Source organism: Equus quagga, chromosome 12, assembly GCF_021613505.1.
Source record: "Equus quagga isolate Etosha38 chromosome 12, UCLA_HA_Equagga_1.0, whole genome shotgun sequence".
Classification (NCBI taxonomy): Eukaryota; Metazoa; Chordata; class Mammalia; order Perissodactyla; family Equidae; genus Equus; species Equus quagga.
Window position 1 is genome coordinate 31,189,709 of NC_060278.1, and position 26,787 is coordinate 31,216,495.

At 44.4% G+C, this 26,787-nt stretch overlaps 1 protein-coding gene across 3 annotated transcripts in view; it reads right to left on the minus strand.

Moving 5' to 3' along the window:
* Nucleotides 1-223: 223 nt before the first annotated feature.
* Nucleotides 224-26,787, minus strand: part of WDR37 (WD repeat domain 37) — a 66,615-nt gene continuing 40,051 nt past the window's right edge. For 2 of the 3 annotated variants that reach the window (XM_046678456.1, XM_046678457.1), the window contains exons 10-14: nt 23,680-23,920; nt 22,228-22,369; nt 7,301-7,435; nt 6,706-6,820; nt 224-3,386 (exon numbers count right to left, since the gene is read on the minus strand). In XM_046678456.1, the coding sequence (XP_046534412.1) occupies nt 3,255-3,386; nt 6,706-6,820; nt 7,301-7,435; nt 22,228-22,369; nt 23,680-23,920 (765 nt within the window). In that variant the 3' untranslated portion in view covers nt 224-3,254. The remainder of the gene's footprint in view (nt 3,387-6,705; nt 6,821-7,300; nt 7,436-22,227; nt 22,370-23,679; nt 23,921-26,787) is intronic. The other variant, XM_046678458.1, reaches the window with a different exon arrangement.

Sequence of the window (26,787 nt, forward strand, 5' to 3'; positions counted from 1 at the left end):
CACACAGGAAATAAGCAGCTACCACCAACCCTGGTTTGCATCCTCCCATAGAAAATAGAGCCTTACTTTCTGTAACTGCAATTTTTTTTACGTTTCAAACAAGCTTAACTATAATAAGAACAGAATAAGTGTCTTATGAAACTCTGAGGAACTCTGACAAATGCCTGTATTATGTCAAATTGTTAATGCCCTTCAGAAATTCTTCAGCTGGTGATTCAGGAATGGAGAAGCATAATTATGTATCATTTAATTTTAGCATGACAGACAGAAAATACAACACAATTGATCTTTTAAGTCTAAAACAAATTTTTCAGGTGGGCAATGCTATAATTAATTTGTTCAGTTTCTACATCATTGTGATGTTTAGCGGCCATTAACAATGTTTCACAAAGCAAAACAAAAAAAACAAAATAAAACAATAAAAAAGAGACTCCTAATAACATAAAACTTTTACAATAGTAATTACGGAACATGGATTTTTAATGAATTTCATATTGCAATGAAGACATTGAACACTTAAAAACAATTACATCAACACAATAAAAACACTTGCTTCTACACAACACTTATAAATGCATATTTTCCCCCCAAAGAAACTTGTTTTTCACAGATTTAAGCAACAAATCATTTACATAAGATTCTTCAGATTCCAAAATATGTACAGAATTTTTGACTCTACAGAAACTGATGTGCAGTCGCTGAGAAAAAGAGTGTTGCCTTGTCCAACTCAGTGTTGTCGTCTATGAAATTCTCCATCAATACATGTTTTTCAGTAACCACCCATTTTCCTTCCATTATCAAATGAAATTCTGGACATGTCAGCATATAGGACAAAACCACTCCCATCTCCAAATACTATTTCAGATGAGATGACATGTGGCTGATAACGTGACAATGTCAGTCACACATGCGCACAGATGCACATTCACGCAGGCACACACATCCATGCACACGCACACACTCACTATCCCCATCTCCTTCATGACTCCTGAAAACACCACCACCATGGCCACAGCAGCAGCTGGATGGAATCACGTCAGAGGACACGGTAGTCAGCTGTAGCATGTCCTGCTCCTGAGAAGCTATTGGAGCACCACGCAGCCTTCCGTCCTGGTGCAGATGAGTGAGGAGGGTGGCCCCTCCACTTAGCGAGAAAAGGAGAGCAGCTGCTGGCCATGAAGGGCGCTAGTCTGCACAGAACTAAAAGGCCATCACAAACATAGACCTAAAAGCTTCAAATTTTTTTAATCTGGCAGAGATCTGGTTCTTAAGTTTGACTTAGCTATCTGTATACGTTTTTCAATGTTCCTAACAATGATTCTAAGACACCCAGACATTCAAATCACATCACAAAAGGAACCCAAGCCTGTGGCCGTGCAGCTTATCACTCCAAGTCGTCTGTGCTCACGCCTTCAGGGTGTGGGGCAGTAAAGGAGACGTGGCCACCAACAACTGCCCTGAGAACACTCAGGAGAGCAGGGCCTGCCACCTGACGTCCTAACCCGCCTCAGTGACAGGCCTGACTTCGTTCTCAAACAGTGTGGTCGCAGGACTGTCAGACTTTAAAAATACAACAAATTCTTGAGTTTTGAAAATAAAGTTCCTCTAAAACATCTGTTGTTTGTCCCTTAGCTAGCAACCTCAATAGTGCACTATGTCATTACTGGTTTCTCCTGGTCCCGTCTTCCCTTCCAGGCTGTGGAAAGCGTTTCAGAATCATTCTGAACAATTCGGGGTGGAGTTCCTAAGATCAGCTACTGCAGGACCTGAGCAAAAGGAGCTGCTAAGGAGTCACATCCACTAGGGACGCCCCAGCGAAGGAGGGCCTGACACTCTGCTTATACCACCTCTCACTGAATGACACTCCACCAGCTGCCAGCTCCAGCTCCCGTGTCACCCCAGAACAGGAAACACAGAACGGGGGTCGCCCATGATGCTTTTCAACGTTAGCTTCTCGTGCCTCTCTCCAAGAAGCCAGTCTCCAAGCAGACACATTTAAAGAGTAAAACTACGAGGCACAGAGCACTGAGATGCTTTTATCAAAACCCTAACTCAACAAGAAGCATGAACTCACAAACACCAGAAAACAGTGGCTCCTAGGAAGGCGGGAGTGATGGCCCACTCAGACAGTGAGAGGTGTCCCGCTACTGAGACAATAGGTCTTGAAAAGCTCATGGAAGAGCCTTTCACCTTCAGGACACATCTGCTGTGACTGTCTTTCCTGCCTTCTGAATTGAATTCTGTGTTCCAGCTGTTAAGTCAAAGTGCTTTCACTAGGCAAGAGTGAGACTCCCACTCCCAAGTTTTCCAAGTACATTTCTGAGGTAGTACTCATTTACTTGCATTGTTGGCTCTCAAATACCACCTAGGAAGTGAACCCATTTAGAAATATACAAACCAAAGGTGTAGAAAATACATAAGGATTTGTTTTCAGGTAGCAGGGCTTTCTTAAAAAGGTCGAGTCACATTCAATGGATAAATCATTTGAAACTTCTAAAAACTGTTTATAACTATAGCTCTAAACTAAAGTGCTTTAAATTTTGCTTAATATCTTAAATCAGTGATTAGAATAATTATATTTTTTAGAATTTGCTAGTATGAGACCTCAGGAGATTGAAATGATTTTCTATAAAAAGAGCAGAAACTTTTTCTTTTCAAAAGAAACTCTCTGAATGTTGCAAACTCAACATTCCATGCTATTTTTTTTAATTTCTGAAATCCAGGTTAATCTTACGGAACTGTAACAGAACATAGAGTTGAAGTTGAATTACAAGATAGCATGTCCCAAAACTTCATGTGGAAGTAAACATGACATCTTTGACCACTCCTACCTTCAGGAGCCAATGCAAATGCAGCTCTGCAGTCTTCCCAGGCCAAGGTAGACATGTATAATTACTCCAGAAACCAACAGACTACTTACACCTCACAGTAAGTACACAGGTTCACATTTAACTCACACGAATGTAATGCCCTCTGTCATCTGTCAAATGCCAGTAAACATAACACGTGACGTGCTCCAGGGAGGGGCTGCATTTCTACTGACCAGAGGATGCCAACACACACAGGACAACAATAAAAACACGACCACACATTTTTCTTTACATTTCATGCAAGCTGGGTACAATGTGAAAAGAACATATACAAATCACCCTTTTCAGGGTCCAAGTCTCACAAAAATGGCTGATCAATATGAGAAAAGCCTGCACCAGTCACAGGTCCATGGCAAACTACAAGACCTAGGAGCGCCGGCGACGTTACTTCTCTTGTAACAGCGCAGGGATGTTTATGTTCCAGCCAATGGCTTGCCTGTCAAACCCACACGTGAACAGGTTGCACACGGGGTGGTCCTCGCTCCATGCTGAGCAGCACACCATTCTTCTGTGGCCCTATTACCAATCACACAAACCAGAATTAGTGTATTATTCCTGAAGCATGAGAGCTACAAAACCTCAGCCAAATTAACAACTACATCACTCACAGGGACTCAATTGAAAAAAAAATTTAACACACAGTATTAGTCAAAGTGAGCCCAAAATACTAAGCACGGCAAAGGGCTTTCAGGGATGTGCTGGGGGTGGAAAGGCCAGGATGAAGTGAGCAAGGTCAGACCACACAAGGAACTCAGGGAGATCCCACCAAAAGGACTGTATGAGTCTCTGTTTAGAAAATGACCAAGCTTACAGTAAGACAGAAATAATAAGTAACCAACTTGAAATTTCTTAATGAACAAATGAGGCTAGATGATAATGGAGAATAAATTAAATGAAATTCACTCAAAGACCTTGAATATCATTTTAACAAATAGGTTCAAGTAATAAAGGAGACAGAAAAATACATTTGGTGACAAAAAAAGGAGGATAAAATAAATGGCCTTTCAAGTAGATCTCGGCCACCTTCACGGCTTTCAATCAAATCTCAGAATGTTGGAAAAAAGTATTGCAAAAATATTTGCAAAGTTTCTCGTGTGATCTATTTGGCGTAGCCGTGCAGAGATGTAAGCAACTCCTTAGGACACATTCTTATGTTCTAAATCAACATGAGAGCTCTAACACGCTTTCACTGTAGCATCACATAGGAAAGCACGAGGAGCAGGACTAAGACCTGACAGGAATTCAGTAAGTCGAAGAAACACCCAATGTGCTCTGTGCAAACCCTCCCATGAAAAGTGCTGCCCGCACGCCCAAGACAACAGGACAGGCCGCTCACGAGCATGTCGATGGAAGCCCACAACCAAGGCTACACGAGCTATCTTTATCACTTCTTTGTGAAGAACCTAAGAAAAAGAACGAACAACACAGCCACAAAACGCCAGCGAAATCCAGACTCATACAAGAGCTAAAGCTGATGCACACTGAGACAGGGAAAGACCACACGGCACCCAGAAGGTGGGTCAGAACCAGGAGCCAAATGGTGAGGGAGCCGGAAGCCAACTCCAGGCCTGCATGGGCCTTCACCTCATGGAGATTCCCCTGGAGCACAAAGGACGTGGTGCCCTGGGGCACCCACCGGAGAGAGGCTGGTGAACATATCGACTGCCCTCCCGCAGTCACAACATGCACATGGGGAACCTCTGCACTCCTACGAGACAGAGCCCGTACTTTCTGTAAACCCACATCTCACAAACATGCCACACCAAGAACCCCGCTCCCTGCCAGTCCTCTTCACACAAGTCAGAGCTCGCCTCACTCCAACACTTCCGGAAAACGTCACTGACACTTTCCCCAAAGTAAAACCCTTTCCTCCAGCTACTAAGTTTAAAAATAAGTGTGGTTTTCTCTTTTCAAAATCTGGGAAAGAAGTTGAAAGAAGCTAGGACAATACAAAGGGATTTCTAGCTGCGCTTCTGTGACACTGAAAACCATATTTATCTATCTGAGGATATATTACAAGTTCAGAATTAAGTGAAATGTTATTCACTGATCTTAAAAATAAATTTATTTCATGTACCACTTTAGGAGGGAATAAATCCAAGTACAAAATTCTACAATTCCAACAAGCCTGAACGTTTGTAGATTAATTTAAAAAAAAACTGTCTCCATGGAATTAGTGCCACCAAGAACTGCTTACAACTCCCTATTTTCTTGAGGGAAAATATCCTCAAAGTAATGAAGTCATATACACTTGTTCACTTGTTTCAAAATGCACACTTTACACGCTGCCCAGCAACTCTGCCTGACACAAGCAGGCACAACGGAAGAGAGAAGATGTGGCTCAGCTGACGCATGAGGGAAACTCGGCAGTTACCAAACGAAAACATCCCCTGGACACACCGTCACAGCTTTGTGGGGGGGCTGTGGAGCTTTTCTTAGCTACTCTAGTTTCACAAGTAGTTTTCCTATGGTATGAACGAGAATAAAAAGCTCAGCGACTTCCAACAGCACACATGTGAGCCAGGAGAGGGAGGACACAGCCTTGCCCTGAGGACAGGCGCTTTCAGAAAGCTGGTGTTGCTATGCTGGCAGCAAATCCCCGCTACAATCTACCTCCGACACCACCCTGGGCCTGCAGTTCCTGAAGCCCCATCTCCCGCAGAGCCAGCCCATGGCTCATGACCTGCGCCATGAGGCTTTGCAGATGAGATGAGATGGACGCCTACACCAGGGCCAGCAGAGCAGCTGCCACCAGGCAGCAGGGGCAGAGAACACTGGAGGAGTACACTCACTCCTGAAGGGTCGGGGACGGGCTCCTCTAGAAAGGACAGACCGGCCTATCCCTGGCACAGGTGTCACGGTGACACCCAGACAAAGCACAAGGAGGCAAAGGAGAGATTGATAGTGTGGGGGCTCAACTAAGCACAAAGTCTGGAGCACATCGCGTACTCCGAGACTCTCCCTTGGACTTCGATTCACCCAGGGAACCCATCTCACTGGAGGTTCACAGGAGCCCCTCAGAGATCTGATTCAGCAGGTGTGAGCTGGTGCTATGGAGCCCCAATCTTATCAAGTGTCAGGTAACTGACGGGCGGTCCAAACACCACAGAAACACCAACCCAACTCCCCTGCACTGCATCACCTGAGCTGAATGAGGAACAATGCCTAACTCACGAGAAAGCACATCTAACACGGCCTTTTGTTGTCTGGTGACCAGCTGTGGAAAGGTGTCTTTTGGTTGTGGGTGGAGGGCAGTCCCTTCCTTAAGAGCTCCCACAATCCACGACCACGGCGGTCACGTGGCTACCTCACATACTTGTCGTTTGATAAATTCCAGCTTGGACATGTTCAACTGCAAATACCTCAGACTTTGCTTCCCAATATGGCAGCCACCGCACCCATGCAAACGAGCTCCTGAGAAGTGCTAGTGCAACTGAGACGCTGACCACTTGCTTCACGTACGTTTAAACTTAAAAATTGATACTCAGTACAGGTATTGGGAAACGTTTTCAACTTCAAATTCTATGAACTCTAAATACAGATCCAGTATTTCCAATGAAAATCTAGCATCCAAAGACTTAGTAACAAAATGAGAACGTTAAATTGCTAATATTTTTATACCAATTACATGTTGCAATTATATTATTTCGGATATATATGGTTAAATAAAATATACTGTTAAAATTAATTTTTCTCTTTTTTGAAAGTGGCTATTAGAAAACTTAAAACACACAAGTGGCTCACACTGTACTTCAATTAGACAGTGATGACTGAGAAGTGAATTCCAAGCTCTTCCTAAGGCTCTTTGTGAACACACACGTCAACAGCCAGTTACCTGTCGACTGCTGCGGGGTAGCCGTGCTAGCCGCACGCCCGACATATCGAACAATCTCACTTGTCGGTTGTCGTGTGGGAGGGCAATGATTTTTTGGCCAACACATACATTGATCCTGCAAAGTAGAGAGAAAAGTAGGTTATGTACAAAACAGCAAAAAGACGAATTTTTGAGTTTATAGACTATGATGCAGTAGGATATTTCATACTATTCACATTTCATGTCAAACCACATTAGCAAACCATAGGTATTATCTGTCTATGACACTAGAATACAGAGACCAAGTCACTAACACATAACTTACACGTCTCACCTGGTAACTAAAACAGATGCCCTACACCGTTTGGCCATAAATGGCTCCTTCTTATTCTTACAAAGCTCACTACGCCAACCTGATTTTATACTTAAGTTTCAGCATTTACGGAATACTGAACTTGCATTAGAGGATCGGTAAGAAAATATTTTCCCAGGCGTCTAAACCACTTTTCCCAAGGCAATATCAATTAACCACTAAATTTACATGAACAAGACATTAAATCACAATCTACCCTTCCAGATCATGCTGAATGTTTATGTAAGGAGCAGCTTTCTTCACCTGTTGATGGCAGAGTCTGTACGAATTGTGGCAATGGGGGATCTCATGTTCTTTAAATCCCAGACCTTCACAGTGCGGTCATCACTGCCCGAAACGACGTTATCCCCGACGGTGAACACAGCAGAAGTCACGGTGCTACAAGTAAAGGGCACAGGGTCAGAACCTCATCAGCAAGTTCTAGGATATGGACATGAGTCCTCTCCACACTGCATGATGAACGCACGATCTTGTTGCCAGAGACGGACCAGGTGAGTGGAAAGGATGCTGGAGGCGTGGGAACTGACAACTGTCTTCTGGTCTGCTTGCACCTCTCCATGAGTGTGGAGACAAACACACCTAAGTCCCCCAGTAGATTAGAAAATTAGTCTATCCTACCCTATTCTACCTCCGCCAGGCAATGGAGCAAAGAGAAGTTACCAGAATGCATGAATCAGATAGAACCTGCCAAAATTTCTATATATTCGTGCCTGATAGCAGAGAATTTTTTAAAAATCCATCCTGAATGCACCTTTCAATCAGTTTTATCTTAACACTGGAGAAAAGCTTATTCCTACAACTCAACAACAAAAATACAATTAAAAAGCGGGGGGAAGAACTTGAATAGACCATGGCCAACAAACCCATGAAAAGATGTTCAACATTACTAATTATTAGGGAAATGCAAATCAAAACCACATCTCATACCCTCCCACCAATTAGGATGGCTATTATCCAAAAAAGAACAAAAAAAAAACCAAAAAACAAAAAACAAATAACAAGTATTGGTCAGGATATGGAGAAAAGGGACCCTGTGTGCATCGCTGGTGGGAATGCAAATTGGTGTAGCCACTATGGAAAACAGTATGGAGGTTCCTCGACAAATTAAAAATAGAACTACCATATCATCCTGCAACCCCACTTCTGGGTATTTATCCAAAGAAAACAAAAACACTAACTGAAAATACACATGTACCCTCATGTTCATCGCAGCATTATTTGAAACAGCCAAGATATGGAAATAATCTAAGTGTCTGTCAACAGATGAATGAATAAAGATGTGCTGTCTATATATGTGTGCATATATATATACACACACATATAATAAAATATATTTTTCAGCCATAAAAAGAATGAAATCCTGCCATTTGTGACAACATGGATGGACCTGGAGGACAGTATGCTAAACCAGACAGTGTCCCACGAGACACAAAGAGGGACCTAGAGAAAATCGAACCCTACTCGAGGCCATGTGTGACACAGGGAGAAGGGGGAGATGAAGGTAAACCCGGAATGCCAACCCAATGAACTCCCTATTTAAAAAATAAAGAACACATGGAAGAAGGGAACAGTTTAGTGGGTACCAGAGGGGAAGGGGGTTGGGGGGTGGCCATAAGGGGTAAAGGGGCACATTTATATGGTGCCTGACAAATAATAATGCACAACTAAAATTTCACAATGTGACAAACTATCATGACATCAATAAAAAGAAAGGAAGGAAGAACAATGCAAGCTTGACTGGAGGTGAGGTGCCTCAGCAGCCATAACAAGGCGTGAGGAATTTGGCCCTGGGCAAAGCCCCGAGAGTGGAATCATGGCACCCGTGACTCCTCTGTGGACTCTCCTCTTCTGGAGCCAAATTTCAGTTAACATTCTGCTAAATTAATGAAAAGAAGTCTCCAAAAAAGACTGTCTAAGCCTATGTTAATGAAGTGCTGAGAGACATTAGGTTTTTAATAAATCACAATCCTGACAGGTATTGTAGGGCGTCAAAGGGAAGGGCTGGCAGAGGCAGTCCCTCTAAGGGCCCTCCAACTCGGGTCCCACGGGGAAGCGGGTGCAGCACAACCGCTCACTGGAAAAGCTCAGACTCTGCCAAACTCCAGCCAACTCATTTATCTTGTCGCCGAGAGCAGCCAAGCATGTGCTTCCAGCTGACAGTGCGGTACCTTCTCGTCGCACACCACTGCCTGATCTCGAACATTCCACTCCCTCCGTGGGTCTCAATCAACAGAAAGACTGTAATGCTAGCACTCCTCATTAGGACGAACAGCTGTCTACCCAGTCACACAGAGACACAAAACTGTTTTGCATGACAATCTGCAGGAATTTCATGGCTAAGAAAAAAAATATATGATGTGGAAAATGCTGGCCCATGAAATGCTGAAGTCGTGTGCTTTTCTGGCTCCACGTCAGAAACCGGCTGCAGTGCTCCCATTTCCTATTTTCAAGATGCAGCTTCCTACAAAGCAAAGTAATACTTTTACACCTGAAGAACAGGCAGGAAGAGCAAGCCCTCCAGAAGTAGAAACGACAGGAGAGGGGGGCATCCCTTTCCTAAGAACACAGGCTCCATCTTTTCATCTTTCCAGGTACACACGAGTCCACCTTTGGAAAGTCTCCAGGAAGGTATCAGCGTGGCTTCCTCACTCTGGCCACGCACTGCTCAGGGAGGCTGCAGTGTTCAAAGAAAAGCACAAGTTCAACACCTCTGTGGTCCACTGATGCTGACGTGACAAACGGACCAAAGGACTTCCCCACCAGCCAAACCAGAACTCACTCACACGCCTGCACAGAGAACGCTGCACAAGCCTCGTAACACCTGTGTGACTGTGCCCTTTGTGTACAAAGCGATCAGATCGCCGCACTCCTTCCCAACCAACATTGTCAAAACTGATTTTTAAAAACTGAACTTCTAACAGATGAACCAGTCTTCAGGTGCCCAAACAAACTGACAGTCAAGGGTCTGGAGAACAAGTCCTCCACTTGCCTTTCCTATCATGAGCTTTTCAGAATTTAAAGAACTCAGGGCCAGCCTGGTAGCGCAGCAGTTAAGTGCCCACGTTCCGCTTTGGCAGCCCAGGGTTCGCTGGTTCGAATCCCGGGTGCAGACACGGCACCACTTGGCATGCCATGCTGTGGTAGGAGTCCCACATATAAAGTAGAGGGAAGATGGGCACAGATGTTAGCTCAGGGCTAGTCTTCCTCAGCAAAAAGATGAGGGTTGGCAGCAGATGTTAGCTCAGGGCTAATCCTCAAAAACAAAAAAAAAAAGAATTTAAAGAACTCACATCAGCCTGTATTTTAAGATGTCAGATACCTAAATGAGAAACAAAAAAATCATCTCCAAATGAAAGATGTTTCTGAATATTCCTTGATGGCTACTACCCAAAAAGTGGACCCTAAGATAAAGAACACTCAAAGGAAAAGTCAACCTTGTATCACACATGATGCTTTTCCAAGATTTAAAATTCAACTGTTCCCTGGAAAAAAGAGGTTACATACCCTCATATGCAGGGATAAATACTGTTGCCTAGTTACACTACTCTCTAACCTCTCTCTTCAGGAATAACTGAGGGATTTACAGTCTAAATTAGTGACAGGACTGAACCACAGAACTGTTCATTCAACAAAAATTTACTGAGCACCCCCTATGTGCACGTGCGGCTTTGTGTGAGAGAATACGCAACAGAGAGGGTGAAATTGCTCTGTGACGCTCACATTCTCGTGGAGCAGGCAGCAACAGTCCTGGCTCTAAGGAAACGTGGTGCAGTTTTAGGGCACATGGCATAATTCTAACAGCTCAAATGTGCTGACAGTACTTTTACCAAAGCTTCAGAAAAACTACTACAATAACCAGGTTTATTATCGGCCAAAGAGAAGGGTTCCAAAAGTAGCTTTAAGAGTGTATCCAAACAGTACTTTAGTTAACTTGGTTAAATTCTCCTCCTTAGCATTTTATTAACTGAATTAATAAGGATCTTTCCCACAGATCACTCAAAGACGACAGTTCCACACAACCTGAGCTAAAATGAGCAGAGAAGTTCAAATTAAGATTTATACAGTAACTTCATGCTTGCAGAGGGTCAAGACTCTGACTTCCTTTTTGTGAAATCTGGTCACTGTTTCATTCTTATTAAATGATGTAACAGTCACTATAATTAAGTTTTGAATAACTGTAATTACACCAATAACTTTAAAGACATCTAAAAGGAATGAACTCCATTTAAATTAGGTGAGGAATGACCTCCCTCAGGTTTTAATAACCTCACTTTCCAGTCCCTTACCACCTGAGCCCGGGACCATGCCTCGTACATGCTCATCAATTCCACAACAGCCAAAGTCTCAATATCACCACTTGATGAATTTGTGTACAAAAACTGGGAAGTAAGGAATTTCAAAGGTTTCATTTATTTTTTTTAATCTCCCAAAAGGAAAAACTTTTTACATCAGCTTTGAAGGTAACATGGTTCAGATAAGCCCTATTCATGAAAATAATTAGGAAAATTAAAGTCAGAAATCTATCAGGAATTACAAGATTTTTACGTTAGCCAAGTTGAAGAAAGATCGCTGCTGCTTTACCGGATAAGAGAAGATGAGCCACCCCCAGATGCCCCTGGAGCCAGCACACCAGCCCTGGGTCTGCAGCGACCTGTCAAAGGGCCTGGAGGGCAGCTTTTCTTCCCTGGTGAGAGGAGGGAACCTGACGTGTTCCTCGCTCTAGGGTCTGGCTGACTCCACCTGAATGAGGGACAACGAACGAGGGACAACAGGTGCCGCAGGGCGCTTCCAGCCCAAGACTGTGTGCCAATGTGCTTCAGAACCACCTGAGTGTGAGCACACCCATCAGATATGGAACAGGCTACACATAACATGACACGTGTGCAGATATGTATATACATGTGTGAGCGTCCCCAACAGAAGTGGAACAGGCTACACAGAACACGACACGTGCAGATACATATATACGTGTGAGCACGCCCATTGGAAGTGGAACAGGCTACACAGAACACGACACATGTGCTCATACATATACACGTGTGTGAGCGCACCCGTCAGAAGTAGAACAGGCTACAAAGAACAGAACATGTGTGCAGGTATGTATATACATGTGTGAGCATGCCCAACAGAAGTGGAACAGGCTACACAGAACATGACGCTCGTGCACATACATATATACATGAGTGTGCCTGTCAGAAGTGACACAGGCCACACAGAACATGATACATGTACATGCATGTATACATGTGTAAGCATACCCTTCAGAAGTGACATGGGCTACACAGAACATGGCACATGTACATATGTATATAAGTGTGTGAGCACCGTCAGAAGTGACAAGAGCTACACAAAACATGACACGTGCACATACATACATATGTGAGCACACCCTTCAGAAGTTACATGGGCTACACAGAACATGACATGTGTGTGCATATGTACACGTGTGTGAGGGCGCCCATCAGAAATGACATGGGTGCACATACATATATATGTGAGTATGCCCATCAGAAGTGACAGGGGCTACACAGAACATGACATGTGTGCACATACGTATATATGTGTGTGAGGGCACCTGTCAGAAGTGACATGGGCTACAGAGAACATGACACGTGTGCACATAACAAATATATGTATGAGATTGCCCATCAGAAGTGACATGGGCTACAGGACACATGAGGTATGTGCACATACGTACATGTGTGTATAAAATAAAATGATAACCCCTCCCACTGATACAGAAGAGGCTGCTACCTGAGGAATGCTAATTTAAATCAAGTATCTGATTTCCTCAATGAAAGAGACCGAAAAGGGAGGAATCACTGGCACCAGGATGCATCCATGGCATCCACACCTAAGCAGGGAAGACATCTGAAAGTCAAATTTCACTTTCAAAAGTCCAAAATAAATTACTACCACAGCCCTCCAAAACTTTGCATTTCCTTACTCATTTAGGAGAGCCAGCCAAATGAGAGCTTCCTGGTGTTTTCTGGCATGTGTGGAATTCACACGTTCTGTGTGTCTGGTCGTCCGGGGATTGACTTTCAAGGGGCCCCAAGTGGTGCCTCCTGGGCAGGAGCCCCACAGTGCCCGTGGGTGGTGCTCCCCAGTGGGAGCCAGGGCCCAGCAGAAGACCCAACCACAGCAGAGCTGCCCTGGACTGGGGACCACGGGTGCCTCGGCACAGGCAGGCACCTCTCTTTAGCAGACACACGCAGGAGGTTGGCTGTTATGGTAATGGGAGGAGGACATAAGTGCAAAATGCTACAACGGGAAAAGACTTTTCTTTCTTAAGTTTATGAAGCTTTGGCCAGAATATACTTCTTTATGTGTTCTTTAGACTAAGTACAAGCACTCAGCTCTGGTTCTCTGCACTAAGTAACAGCACTCAGCTCTGTGTTCTCTTGATATATTCTGCTTTATGCCCTGGTCCCAAGAAGTTCAAGGCTACTTAGGCACACAGACCATTCTCATAACTATCCGCTTTCACAGGGCCCTATATATATATTCCTGAAATGTATGCTCTTGACTAATTTTGCAAAATGGCCTCTCAGAATACAGAAGAAAATTTCTGAAGTCCACACATTCATGTACTTATAGTTATTGGAACGGCCCTTAGGTTTTCATTCAGGGTTAATTTTTACAGTTATATCAGTTAAAAAGTGTTAGGAGTAATAAATGAGAAGAGGATCTGGTAATTGAAAGCAAAGAGAAACAATCGAAAGCAAAGAGAAACACCAGCACGAAAATAGCAAAAAGAAACAACTGACTTCCAGGGAAGCAAAAACCAACTAAATACCCAGGGCAGAGACAGAGAACTCAAATGCACAGCGTGAGGAGCCACCAGGTGTGGGGGAAACAGCAAGCACCAGGATGCTGAAGGCTTCCATAGCTCCCTCTCTGTACACACACACTTAAAATAGTTCAAGTCTTTTTTTAAAAACTGTCGATCACTGAGAGGCTCTGGAGAAACCACTATGTGGAACATCTTGCTCCCAAGGATGGCAGGGAAATGAAGTGTTCCTCTGCTCTGTCAGCAGCATCAGAACCCTACAGCTCAGATGCCGTGGCTGAGTGCCAGCAAGTGCAGATGCCCATCAGGTGGCACAAGGCCCACCTGGGCTCGGCATGTGCAGGGACCAAGGCACAGACCATGATCACCACCACCTCTCCAAAAACAAGCTCCACCTCTGGCAGCTGCTCCCTTCTCCACCCTGCTCACTGCAGACTGTCATTCAGTGGTTTCTGACAACACCTTGAATCTGGTCCAGACACACCTCCCGTCTGTCTTAACGAGTCTGTAACAATGCAGCTAGGAAGGAAGTTTTTAGTCTGTGTTAATAACCTGATGATTCTTTTTTAGGTCATCTCAATGAACAGTGAAGCAATCGGAGAGCTTGCAACAAAGCTGTTAAGTAGAGTGATTTACACACTGACTTCCTTGAAGTTCTTATTTTTATTAGTTACTGAGCAGTCCTTCTTAAATGAGAAATTTTAAAATGGTAAATGCAGAAATAATAAATCTCCTCTTGCTTTTAAAAATTATACTCTGAATTGGAAACAACTTTAAAACGTATCCTAAGGGAACTGGTTAAGTAGATTACTGTATATCTGAACCACAGGCTAGAAGCAGGGGGAAAGGGAACAGGAAGGCGCTGACACAGGAAGACCTTCAAGACCCCTCTCAGCAAAATGCAACAATACTTGCAGAATGACCTCGCTCAGAGAAAAACCACAACCATGTCTAAGTACATGAGTGTGCAAACGTACACTGTTGTTACTAATGTCTCCTTGCTCATTTCCACGATGACAGGATAAACATCCACTCACTGAGAGAAAAGAAACTTCCAAAACACACCTTAACACAACCACACAGATAGATCACCTCTCTGCCAACTGCTGCCGCCATCCCATTTCTCTGTGAGTCGGGCAGTGCATTAGGCTAACAAAGCTGAGAAAAACCTGAAATGGGCACCATTCTCGGAGCTTACCCTGTTAGTCCATGAGTCCTTAGTGCCTCCCAGCCTTGTTTTATGACAACTTTAGGTATCAACCAACTGTCACCAGGAATTAAAGAAGTCTCTGAACTTTCTCAAAATTGTTTTCAATCCATCTAATTAAAAAGACAGAACCCGACGTCCAGGCTTGTGGGTAAGAGCTGCACAGCTGAGTGGGAGTTTCAAGCTCAGAGGGGGAATCACAGTCTGAGGACACTGAGATGCTACAGCTCCCCTTCTTTCTCCAGCAGAAGTCTCCACCCTGGAAGCACTTCTAGAGACGTCCTCCAGTCCCTGGAAGAAACCAGGCAGTGCAATACCTTTCTCCTCCTCACGGACGAGGGCTTAAAAGCCATCACCGAGAACAACAGATTCACATACCAGAATGTCGGCCTCCGAGGCAGTTTGCTGACAGACTGCTACCACCCTACCACTGGGCATACGCACAGCCGAGGCACCAACCAAGCACAGAATTCAATGCGCCAAATCAACCACCCCCCAGGTAGAAATATCATGATGGCAAAACATTTTTTCCTATTTAAAAACATAAAGAAAGCTTAATGTCATGACAAAATTCAAAGCTATTTTCACCTTCGTTAAGTATATGATCTAGAATTTAGTATTTAGTACTAAATATCTCCTCTGGGTAGTTGGCAATAAAGGCACACGAAAATATCATAACTTTAAGGCAATCATTATAATTTTTAAACTGACTTTTTAAAATTTTGTTTTGGAAGAAAGCATTCAAGTTCACATTTTGGGGGTAAAGTTACAATCATACGAAAAGAATTAAAACAAAAAAGTAAGAAAAAACTTTGCATTCTCCGATATTTTCTCTGTGTTGAGCTAATTTCAGATTTTTCAATACTGGAGTTTATTCATACTTGTAAATACTGTCAGCCGGGCAAGGACTGGAGTCATCAGCTGCCCACAGAGGAAGCTTAATGACCAGTGACAGCCTCAACTGTCAGCCCCTCTTCATAGTAACTCAACCAAAACTAAACTAAACCAAAACAGAACTCCAGGCACTCCACAGGGAAGGCAGTGGTGCTCCGGGGAGGAGTCTGGGACCCTTCCTGAGAGAACCTGAACAGGGGCATCTCTCGTGTCCTTCTCAAAGGACAGTAGTGGAGATTTAACCTAAAAGTTTTGTTACACTGAGAGGCTCTTGCAAACATGTCCCTGTATCCACATCCCAGGCGGCAAGAGCCCAGCTGCAACGAGCCGTGTGCTGAGTCCAACCCCACAGGGTGCGCAGCAATGTGCAGCATGCAGGGAGGGGCACAGTACCACCCAGCAAGACGTCTCCAAAGAGTCAGCTTGCTCATTGAATTGAATGCCAGGTGGAAAACACACAAATGTATAAGGATGTAGCTCACCTCAGATAAAAAGCACTGGATTTCACTTCCAGCTCTGAACAATGAGGACAGAAATACACGAAAAATAAACTGTCAACAGCAGAAAATTCCTGTGACATTCCAAAGTTTTCCAATTAAGCATTTGTTATTTCCAAGAACAGTACACACTACAATTTCTCATTTCTGCTATTAAGAAAAAAATGTATTATATAAAGTACCTAAAATTATTTTTCATATAAATTGGTACACACTGTGGGCCACTAACATCTAATCAAATAACAGCCCCATAGCTATACTGAGTAAATCGTATTATGGTAAAATCCCTACTATAATGAAGAGATTTCATAATACAGAGTGAAAATAAATGTAATACATCAAAGAAGAAATAGGCATATTTGTCCTTTCTAAAAATTTACACTGAAAGCCTTCACAGGAGCTTGCTCTCTGTCCAGAAAAAATAATGGCAGCACAAATTTCAAGGGGATCCATTTCGCTATAGATTTTTATCTTACAGTTAAGCGTTACATGTAAAACTCTACTTTTTCAAAAGAGCATAGAATCCACATAAAAGTACCAGGATAACAGTAAGAGAAAATGAAAAGGGAAAAATACTCTCTCCCAGCTCCTAGAAAAACTGGATTATCAAACCAGGTCAGTAATCTTGAAGCCTATATGGCTACGTCTTGCCTTAAGAAAACCTAACGTACAGAAACTCAAATTAACTGGACAGTTAAGTGAATTACTCACATTATAAAAGATGTTAGATTCTAACATCCTTTACTAACGAATCTGTACTGAGTTCCTGTAAATGAAAACATGCCCTAAAAAAAAAGTTTTCCAAAGTGTGTTTCACATGATGTTCATAGAAAATATGTGGTCACGTCTATTTAAGAAACACTGCCTCTGTGTATAGCAACAATCCACTGAAAAAACACTCCACGTGACTTTTTAGGGTGACACGTGAGTAAAGAATAGCAAAGCTCTTAAGAAGTGCATGCCTGCCTTCTGCTTTTAATGCTAAGAAAAGAATCAGGTTAAAAGGACTCAAGAAAACCACTCTGGAAAACCAAGACCAGGTAACAGTGATGCAGGCAGAGAAAAGAGCTCCCTTCCTCGGTTAGCAGACACTGCACATGACGCTGGAAAGGCAGCCAGGACAGCTCACCCCCGGGCACTGATGGCAGCCCCAGCCCGGGGTGGACGCAGATGGGAGCGCAGCAGCAGGCTTCCTGACGTCCCCAAGGACACCGGTCTGTCAGAGCGACAAGTCTGAAGGGAGGCGGGAGATCCTGGGTCAGTTTTGAGAAACCATACTCAGAACATCACCGCTGAGAGATGAGACTGAACACATACTCAAGACCAGCCACTGCTCCGCTCTCACCGGGAATCAGCTCATGGGTTTGGTTTAATAAACGAGCACCCTTGTGTGGATACACACTTATATCCACTTGCAAAGGGAATGCACTCCATAGGTCTGTCGCATGGGCTCAAATCTATAGAACCCAAGCCAGAGACAAAAAGCAGGAATTACTGACTAAGCAGAGTCCTGAGCTGAAACCCTGTAAAATGTCGCACTTCCTGCTTGTCCAAACTGCAGCAATTTCCAGCAGCTTGCTGCAGATGTGACCCAGACAGACTGCATGGTACTGACAGAGCAGCCTGCAGCACCCCCTGCTGGCCACACAGGGGCCTCTCCACAGCTGTGGCGACAGAGGCTGCCCACAGGCGGTGCTGTGCAGCCATGGCCGTAGGAGTGAGCGAAGGACTCGTGCGTCCAGACACAGCAAGCCAGGCCCAGCCAAGCCCTACTCATGCCCAAAGGCTTAAAAAGAGGTAAAACTTCCTTTCTCTGATACTTACCACAGGAAATTACTCCCAAAGAGAGAACTTTCTGAAACTTATCAACAAAATATGCCAGTTCATCCTAACTCAAGTAAGAAAAGAGAAAACATCAATACAGTGCACAAGAACGTACTTGCACATACCCTGTTTTCATTCAAACGTCACGTGCCCCCACTGTTACTGTGAACACAGCAGGACTCACATCTTAGGAGATCAAATGTGAGAAGTCCCTGGGGACAGACATAACTCCAGGTGACTCCAAGTCACTCCTGGTGCCATCAGAAAAAAGCAAACCTAAGAAACGGCTTCACAGGCCCACATGAGAAATAACAACTCCTTCGTAACAACCAGTTACATTCCTCATAAGTCTCTCTCTCCAAAAAACCACGTTTATGTCTTGTATCCACCAGCTACAAAAATATACCATAAATTAAGCAGATGTTTTAAACACGACACCAGAGTTTCCTACATTTCACAATCAGAGGGAGACAGACGAGAACAACCTATTGCTAAACACTCTTAAAGCTAAAACAGGCACTTCCATCAACTCCCAGTAACATAGAAGAACTCTTATACAAAACAAAAAAATCTTACAATCAAATATGGCAACTGAAAACAGAACGTGACTAACAAGTTCTTTAAATAACCCTAAGAGAGACCACCGTGGAATCACACTAAAGAGCCTAGCCCCACCTAAGACCCAGGCAACCTTCGGGAAGTGACATGATCTCCCTGGGCCTCAGTTTACCTCCACACAACAGGCATGAGGCCATCTGGATTCACTGTGAGGATTAAATGGGCCAGACCGTGTTGTCACTGTGCCTATGCACACCAAGAACTCCATAAAAGTAGCTGTGACAATTCTCTCCTCACTCGGCCTCCCTTTCCAGACATGGCCCCCAGTCCTCCTTGGTTCTCCACCCACAGGTCTTTCCATCCTCCCTCGGTACTTCGGAGGAAGTTCAAGTCAGCACAGCAGAGAGCTTTTTACATCCTGCCTCCTAGAGGCACGTCACGAGGACAGACTGCTCTACTCTCCACGTGAAATCCATCAGTGAGCCAGTTTAGTGAGAAGACAGCTGGCACCTTCTAGGCTGGGGTAGGGAAAGTGCAGGGTGAGTCTGAGACCGACTCCCACGGTGCCAGAAGACAGTGAGCACCCAAAGACGAGAGGGTCATGTCCAAAGAGAGAAGTCCGTGGGGACAGCACACTTGCAGCTGAATCTAGAAACACTTAAGCATCAAAAATAACTATGATGACAAAGGCTTATAACCATCGAAATGAGAAAAGTCTTTGCATTTGTACTAATCCTCAACAATACTAATGAATAAAGTGCCAGCTGATGAGTATAGAAAAATGACAGAATTAGGAAGATCACCCATCTGCAACACTCCACATAATGACTGACTCAGCCAAGGACCATCGATGACGTCAGACCCTTTGCTGGAGGATAGGCTGCTGGAGAATAAGATCTTCACATGTCTCAACGTGTCACTTCACTGATTCCAAAGTGGAAACACACCTCGCCACAGGGAGACCTAGAGACACCACCTGTGGTTCAGGTCAGCCATCCCCAGTAATGGACACCTGCCAGTATGTCTGCTCCACTGGGATGCAAAGCACACAGTGGTGGCTATGAAAGACTTTTGGCAAAAAGGAAACCATGAGAAAAATACAGAATGTCGGATTTTCCACAAGAGACTGCTTTGGATTCTCTACAAAAAAACTGAATGTCATAAAAAATAAAAACAACAAAATGGGTAAAGGACTGTCCTAGATAAAAAGAGACCAAAGAACAAAGTATCTAAATGTACTGAATGAATCCTGATTAAATCCCAGATCTAAAACAAGTATCAAAGACATTTTGTGGACAAGGATAAATTTGAATATGAGCTGGATACCAGATAACATTACACAATTATTAAAAATTTTCTTAGGTGGAAAACGTACCATAGTTATTTAAGAGAATGTCCTTATTCTCAAAAGATGCATGCTAAAGTGTTTAGGGGTGAAGGGTCATGACAAGGGCAACTTCCTTTCAAAGTGCTCAGGCAAAGAGAGCACGTGTGTACAGTGTATACACACAATACATGTGTACATGTATCTATAAAGAGACAAAAGACAAATGTGAAATAAAAACGACTGGTGAGTCTAGGAGAGGGGGAAACGGGGAGTCACTGCACTATTCTGTCAACTTTTACATACTCCTGAAACTTTTCAAAATGAAGAACTTGGGAGAAAAGATGCACAGGCTCAGGAGTAAGGCTGTGCGCGTCGGCATCCTGGCTTGCCTTGAGTATTGGTGACCACAGACAGTTCCCTCCATCCTCTGGGCCCAGACTGACCTCGCCCTAAAAACAGACAAAGAAGAGCTGCTCTCGGCCCACCCACAGCTCCACCCCTGCACAGTGCGCTCTGTCGTCCTCTCTGCACCGTCTAGGCTAGCCTGGTTGGAAGTTGTCCCCTCCACAGCCTCGAGCAGAACAAAGAGGACGAGGCCCACACAGGGGTGGGGCCAGCGGGAGAGCATGAGCCCCCACTGCCCTGTGCTCAGGGAAAACACTGTCGTCACGAACCGCTGGAATCAGGGCTTCTCTGTGATAGGGCTCTGGTTGCCCAAGCTGGTAGAAGAAATGTTCCCTTACGTCGGGATGAAATCATTTCCTACACAGAAGCTCTCAGAGCAGAGCCAGCCGGACACAGAGATCTCAATAGATCTCAATATGTGTCGGCTGCCTCGCACTGTAAACATTTCAGCGGACCGCAGATGCAAGATACTCACTCATTTTCCAATCTCAACCTACTTAAAAACTTTGTCCTAGTTTCATTTTCAGCATTAAATCTAAAACTTAGTATCTAATGCTAAAGAAAAAACAGATGTTTACTACATCACGTGATGGAATGAAGGAAATCCGTATTTTAGAGCAGCCAAATGAGTAAGCATTAAAGTGTTTAGGGAGCACGACTGCATGCAACGCCCTCTCCGGACCTGCAGGAGCTCAAGTAGGACATGTACTGCCGTGTGGGAGGGACAGGGATGGTCTGGAGGGGCAACATGCGGTGACAGTGGTGGCATGAGGAGCAGGTGACAAGATATATTCAGGAGGTATGACTGGCAGGAGTCCTGCTGGTGGGCTAGATGGAGCACAGCAGGAGAGCAGAGAAGTCTGTGGGTCAAGTAACTGGAAAGACAATCAGGTAATTTATCAGGAAGGGCTAGACTGGAAGAACAAGTTTGCGAAAAGAAACAAAGTTCTATTAAGACATGATTATGCCTAAGCTTCCCAAAAGACGGCTAGGCAGATGGAGGTTTAGGGTCAGTGTGTGTTTGTGTGTCTTCTCCCCAAACAGACCCTGCAAATACTTGTACAGTCGGCCCTCTGTATCCACAAATTCCTCATCATCAGATTCAACAGATCATGGATGGAAAATCCACATTTTTGTATTTTCGATCCAAAGTTGACTGAATCTTCGGATGTGGAACCTGCAGACAGGAGGGCCAACTACAATGACTTGCACATCCTTGGATTTTGGTATCTGTGGGGGGTCCTGGACCCCATGCCCCACAGATACTGAGGGACGACTATAATATCAAAACTAGACAAAAACAATCCCAGTGAGAGGACTTGGAAATGGCTACAAACAGCTCCAATCTGGCTCCCTCCACAGATGACATTCACATTACCAGCTCTGCAGTATTTTTCTGGATTCTTCTCTGATTCCTCCTCCCCAACTGCCCCATTCTGTCCCCATCCAATTTCTTGAGAGGACATCAATGACTTCTCTTAATCTCCTCAATTCTTTGAAATCTCCAAAATGAAGCTAAATGTTTAGAAAAGAGTAGCCATTTTCGAAGATAGTAGAGTTGGAAATTAATACTGAAAAGTAAGATAAAAATTAAGTTTTAATATCAACTCACAAAATCTTTTTCATGAATAGTTAAAAAGAGATCACTAAATGACTGCAACTCACTCCGTGTGGCCCTGGAAAACATTCACAGAGTGGATGGAAGGGTCCCTGAAATCCCAGAGACGGAAAGTCGTGTCACGGGAGGAAGTCACCACGAGCCGCTGGGTGGGGTGTGTGCAACAGTGCGTGAGCTCCTGGTCATGCCCTACAACCAAGACGACAAAAACGCAAGATCATCCACCTGCAGATGCACAGTTATAGTGAAGCTTTCTTAAAAACACAAGAATCAAAAAACAGTCTTTATGGGATCCAACGCTGTATTCATTGTAAAGCAAACACAAGGAATCACTTAATAAGAGTATGTGGGGTTCACAGTGGGATGAGTTTTCTCTCAGGAGGAAAGTCCTCTCACTCATGTATTTAAAGGGAGCAGGACAATGAGTATTGAGGGTAACCCACTGCCTGATCCTAACAATTAGAAGCTCGGGCAAATCTCTTTAACAGGCTGCATGTGTGAACAAATTAATTCTCAATTCTTCACTCCCAAAGTAATCTCTAATAATGTAATCGGTGGAGCCCTCAGTAAAATACAATCTTTAACACTCAAAGAGGAAATGCACTTACTGATGATTTGCAAAAACACCTGTGGTGGGCAGAATTCTAAGATGGCCTGGAGACCCCCATCCCTGGTGTACACACCCCGTATGATACCTTCCCTTGACTTTGGGCAGAACCTGCAAATGTGATGAGACATCACTCTGGTAATTACAGTACATTATAACCAAAACAGATTTTGCAAATGTAATTAAAGACCCTAAATCAGATGGCTTTGAGTTAATCAAAAGAGACTGTCCTAACCAGGTGGGCCCTCTGAAAGGGCCCAGGCCTTCCCAGGGGATGGGTTCAAAGCTGCAGAGATGCTCTGCTGCTGGCCTGGAAGAAAGCAAACCAGATGGAGAACTGCCCCTGGAGGGGCCAAGAGGGACTGAGGGCAGCCTCTGGATGCTAAGAGCGCCCCCAGCTGACAGCTGGGAAGAAAATGGGGGACTCAGTCGCACATAAGGAAATGAATCCTCCCAACAATAGTAAGGTAGAGCACTCCACACCTCAGATGAGATGACAGCCCTGGGCAATACTTCATTTCACCTGTGAGACCCTAAGCAGAGGGCCAGAGAGCATGTGCCCGAAACTCCCGACCCACGGAAACCATGAGGTTATAAATTTACGTTATTTAAGATGCTAAGTTCGTGGAAATTTGTTATAAAGCAACGGAAAACTAATATAGCAACCATATTCCAAATAACTACATACTGTATGCTACAATCAAATCCCCTGAAGATAAAATAAAGTTAGCTAACCACAGTTCTATTAATCAGAAAGGATCTCTGAAAATCACAACCTGAGCGCCAGGAGAACTAAAACTAATTCTGGACGAGAGGCAACCTGCAAGGTGAGATACAAGCACATGCACGTAAATCGAAAGCAAACAGCTGGAGGCGCGGATGGCTGAAGTACCTGTCAGCGAGTGGACAAGCTCCGCCGTCTGCACGTCGTACAAGTTCGCCGCTCTGTCCCAGGAGGCTGTCACCACCTGCTGCCCCCCAACCAGCCAGTCAGCAGCTATAACCACTCCCTGGTGGCTCTTAAGGGACGTGAGTGGCACCCGGATGGTAGGACAGTCACTGGACACGTCTCCATCAACATCAGGCTCATCTTTATCTGAGCACTCTACTTCGTCTTCACCACATATCTGCTGCTGAAAGTGAGAGCAAAGGAGAAATTCTCTGGGAATCTGAGTCTTTCTGACACAGCTACACAATCAGACTGTTGTCACTTGTCTTCCTAGGACTTGATCATCATTATGACCAATAGCAGCTCAGTATCTGGCTGATACTCAATGGCTGATACACGACTGATGCTCAATGAATGTTTATCAACTTCATGATGATCTACTTGGCTAAAACCCAGGTCCAAATATAAGAAGAAAAAATTAAGGTCACTATGACATTAAATGAGCTACAGTCCACTTCCACTAACCAATAGAATGGCAAATAAAATGATTTTCAACATTTTAAGCTTTTACCAATTAGTAAATATATAATAAAACTAAACAAATACAACTGAAAAATCAATATTTTAATACAATAAAAAAGATACATTTCAATTCTCAGGAACCTGTTTAAGATATACTTAGAATTCTATTGTTATGAATAATAGGTATGAAAGGTCACTTCATTTTCCTACAATACCAATGAAGCCAAGGATAAAAGAAAAACATAATAGTCAGCCTAGGCTTCAGGTCTTTAAGAAAATACGTTTACCTATTCCTTCAACAAATATTTTATCAGGTGCTTACACAGTGCCAGGCCAGTCACAGAGCATGAAGGAGTGAGACGATCTCTGTCTGACATGTATATACCATGTACAGGCCAGGGGATGAGGGCCCTACTGGGGCCAAAGTCCCCACCTCACGGAGGTTACATGCTAGCAAGGAAGACAGTCCCCAGACATGATCACACACAGACACACAGGCACACATATAAGATGTGTGAGAATATATGCCACATGTACACACACGGTATAGGAATACAGGCCACCCATACACACACACAGTATAGGAATATATGCCACATATACACACACACAGTACAGGAATATGCCACATGCACACACACACATAGTACAGGGATATACATCTCATGTACACACACAAACAGTGTAGGGATATGCCAGATATACACAAAGACACACAGAGTATAGGGATATGCCACATATATACTCATAGTATAGCGATATACATCATATAAATACAAACAGTACAGGAATACACATCACGTGTACACACACATAGTATAGGGACATATGTCACATGTATACACACGTGGTATAGGGATACACGCCACATGTACACACAGTACAGTTGTGTATCAATGACAGCGATACGTTCTGAGAAATGCATCATTAGGTGATCGTGTTGTTGTGTGAACACCATAGAGCGCACTTACACAAAGGTAGATGGTATAACCTACTACATACCTGGGCCATATGGTACTAATCTTATGGGACCACTGTCGTACATGTGGTCCGTTGCTGACAAACACCGTTATGTGGTACATGACTGTATTTCAAATTACACTAAGCACTACAAAGTTAAGTGCAGGGTGCTGAGAGTAACTTGGGTGGTGTGCGACACTGCACAGCATCCACAGGAAAAGCGGTGCGGGGTGGTGTGGAGGGAAGAGGGTCTAGGACAAAGTCTGAGCAGGGACCCTGCAGGGAGGGAGAAGGTGGCAAGGTCAGGGCAGCAAGTGCATGCAGTTTGGGCTGCTGTGGGGAAGTGACACAAACTGAGGCCAGAGGGTCAGCAAAGGGTGCAAGTTTAGAAAGATTAGTCCTGATGTTACATAGAGAAGAGATTGGAGGTGAGCAGCCAGACCTGCGACATGGACACTGGTTAGGAGACTAGTTAGTGACCCGGACTAGAGACAACGGCTAGTGGTTAACAGAACTCTGCCCTTCAGCATGAGGATGGGATCTCTGTTCCCGTGGAGCTAAAAGGCCGCTCAAGGTGAAAGAATCCCTGGCTGCCAACCTGCATCCAGAGGAGAGGAGCAACCCACCCACTAGAAATTCCCGAGGTGGACACCGCAGCTCAGGGCTTTCCTTCAGACAATGCTGGTCCGTGGGCCACGGGGCTTCCCAGCCCCCAAGGCCACTCCTGAGGAGCCTCCTACACCTTTGCTGCCCCTTGGGTGGGCGAGGGGGTCTGCATGACTCCGTGGACAGGTGGAGAAGAGGGGTGCCAGGTGGGGCTGCAGCTCCTGTCCTCCCTCCTCCTAGGGGACTCTCAGCAGAGACCCCCTGGGTGGGTGTTGCAAAAGGGATTATCACACAGACAGAGAAGAGTGGACCCAAGAACTATTTAGGAAGCAGAATCAGCAAGATTTCCTGAAGCAGGTGGAAATGTGGGAGGGGGAGGGTGATAGAAGAAATGTCAAAGATAATCTCAAACTTTCTCACACTTTTGTTCAGTTCCACCCCAGACCTACAACAGTGAACCTAATCAGCTATTTGCAAAGTATCTGGAAGGAAGGAACAAGTGGGCATGCTAAAGAGCGATCTCCTCAGAGGGGAAGCTGGAGGAGGGTTAGGGGAGACCACGTGTGTGGTTTGCGTTTTGGGAACAGTCCAGTGGAGAGACCTTGGGTGCCGGGAGCACGGAAGAGTGGCCTGGAACTCCCATTTTAAAAAGCCCTAGGGGGCCGGCCTGGTGGTATAGCGGTTAAGTTTGCATGCTCCACATCAGCAGCCCAGGGTTTGCCAGTTCACATCATGAGCACAGACCTACACACCACTCATCAAGTCACGCTGTGGCAGGTGTCCCACATATAAAATAGAGGAAGATGGGCACAGATATTAGCTCAGGGCCAATCTTCCTCGGCAAAAAAAGAACAGCAAAAAAAGGAGGATTGGCAGCAAATATTAGCTCAGGGCTAATCTTCAAAAAAAGAGAAAAAGCCCTGGTAATCAGGATCCACGCTGGAAAGGTCAGAATCAGAACATTTACAGCACTCATCTGTCCAAACTACACAAGAATTAAAAGACATTTTAAAATGCAAATGT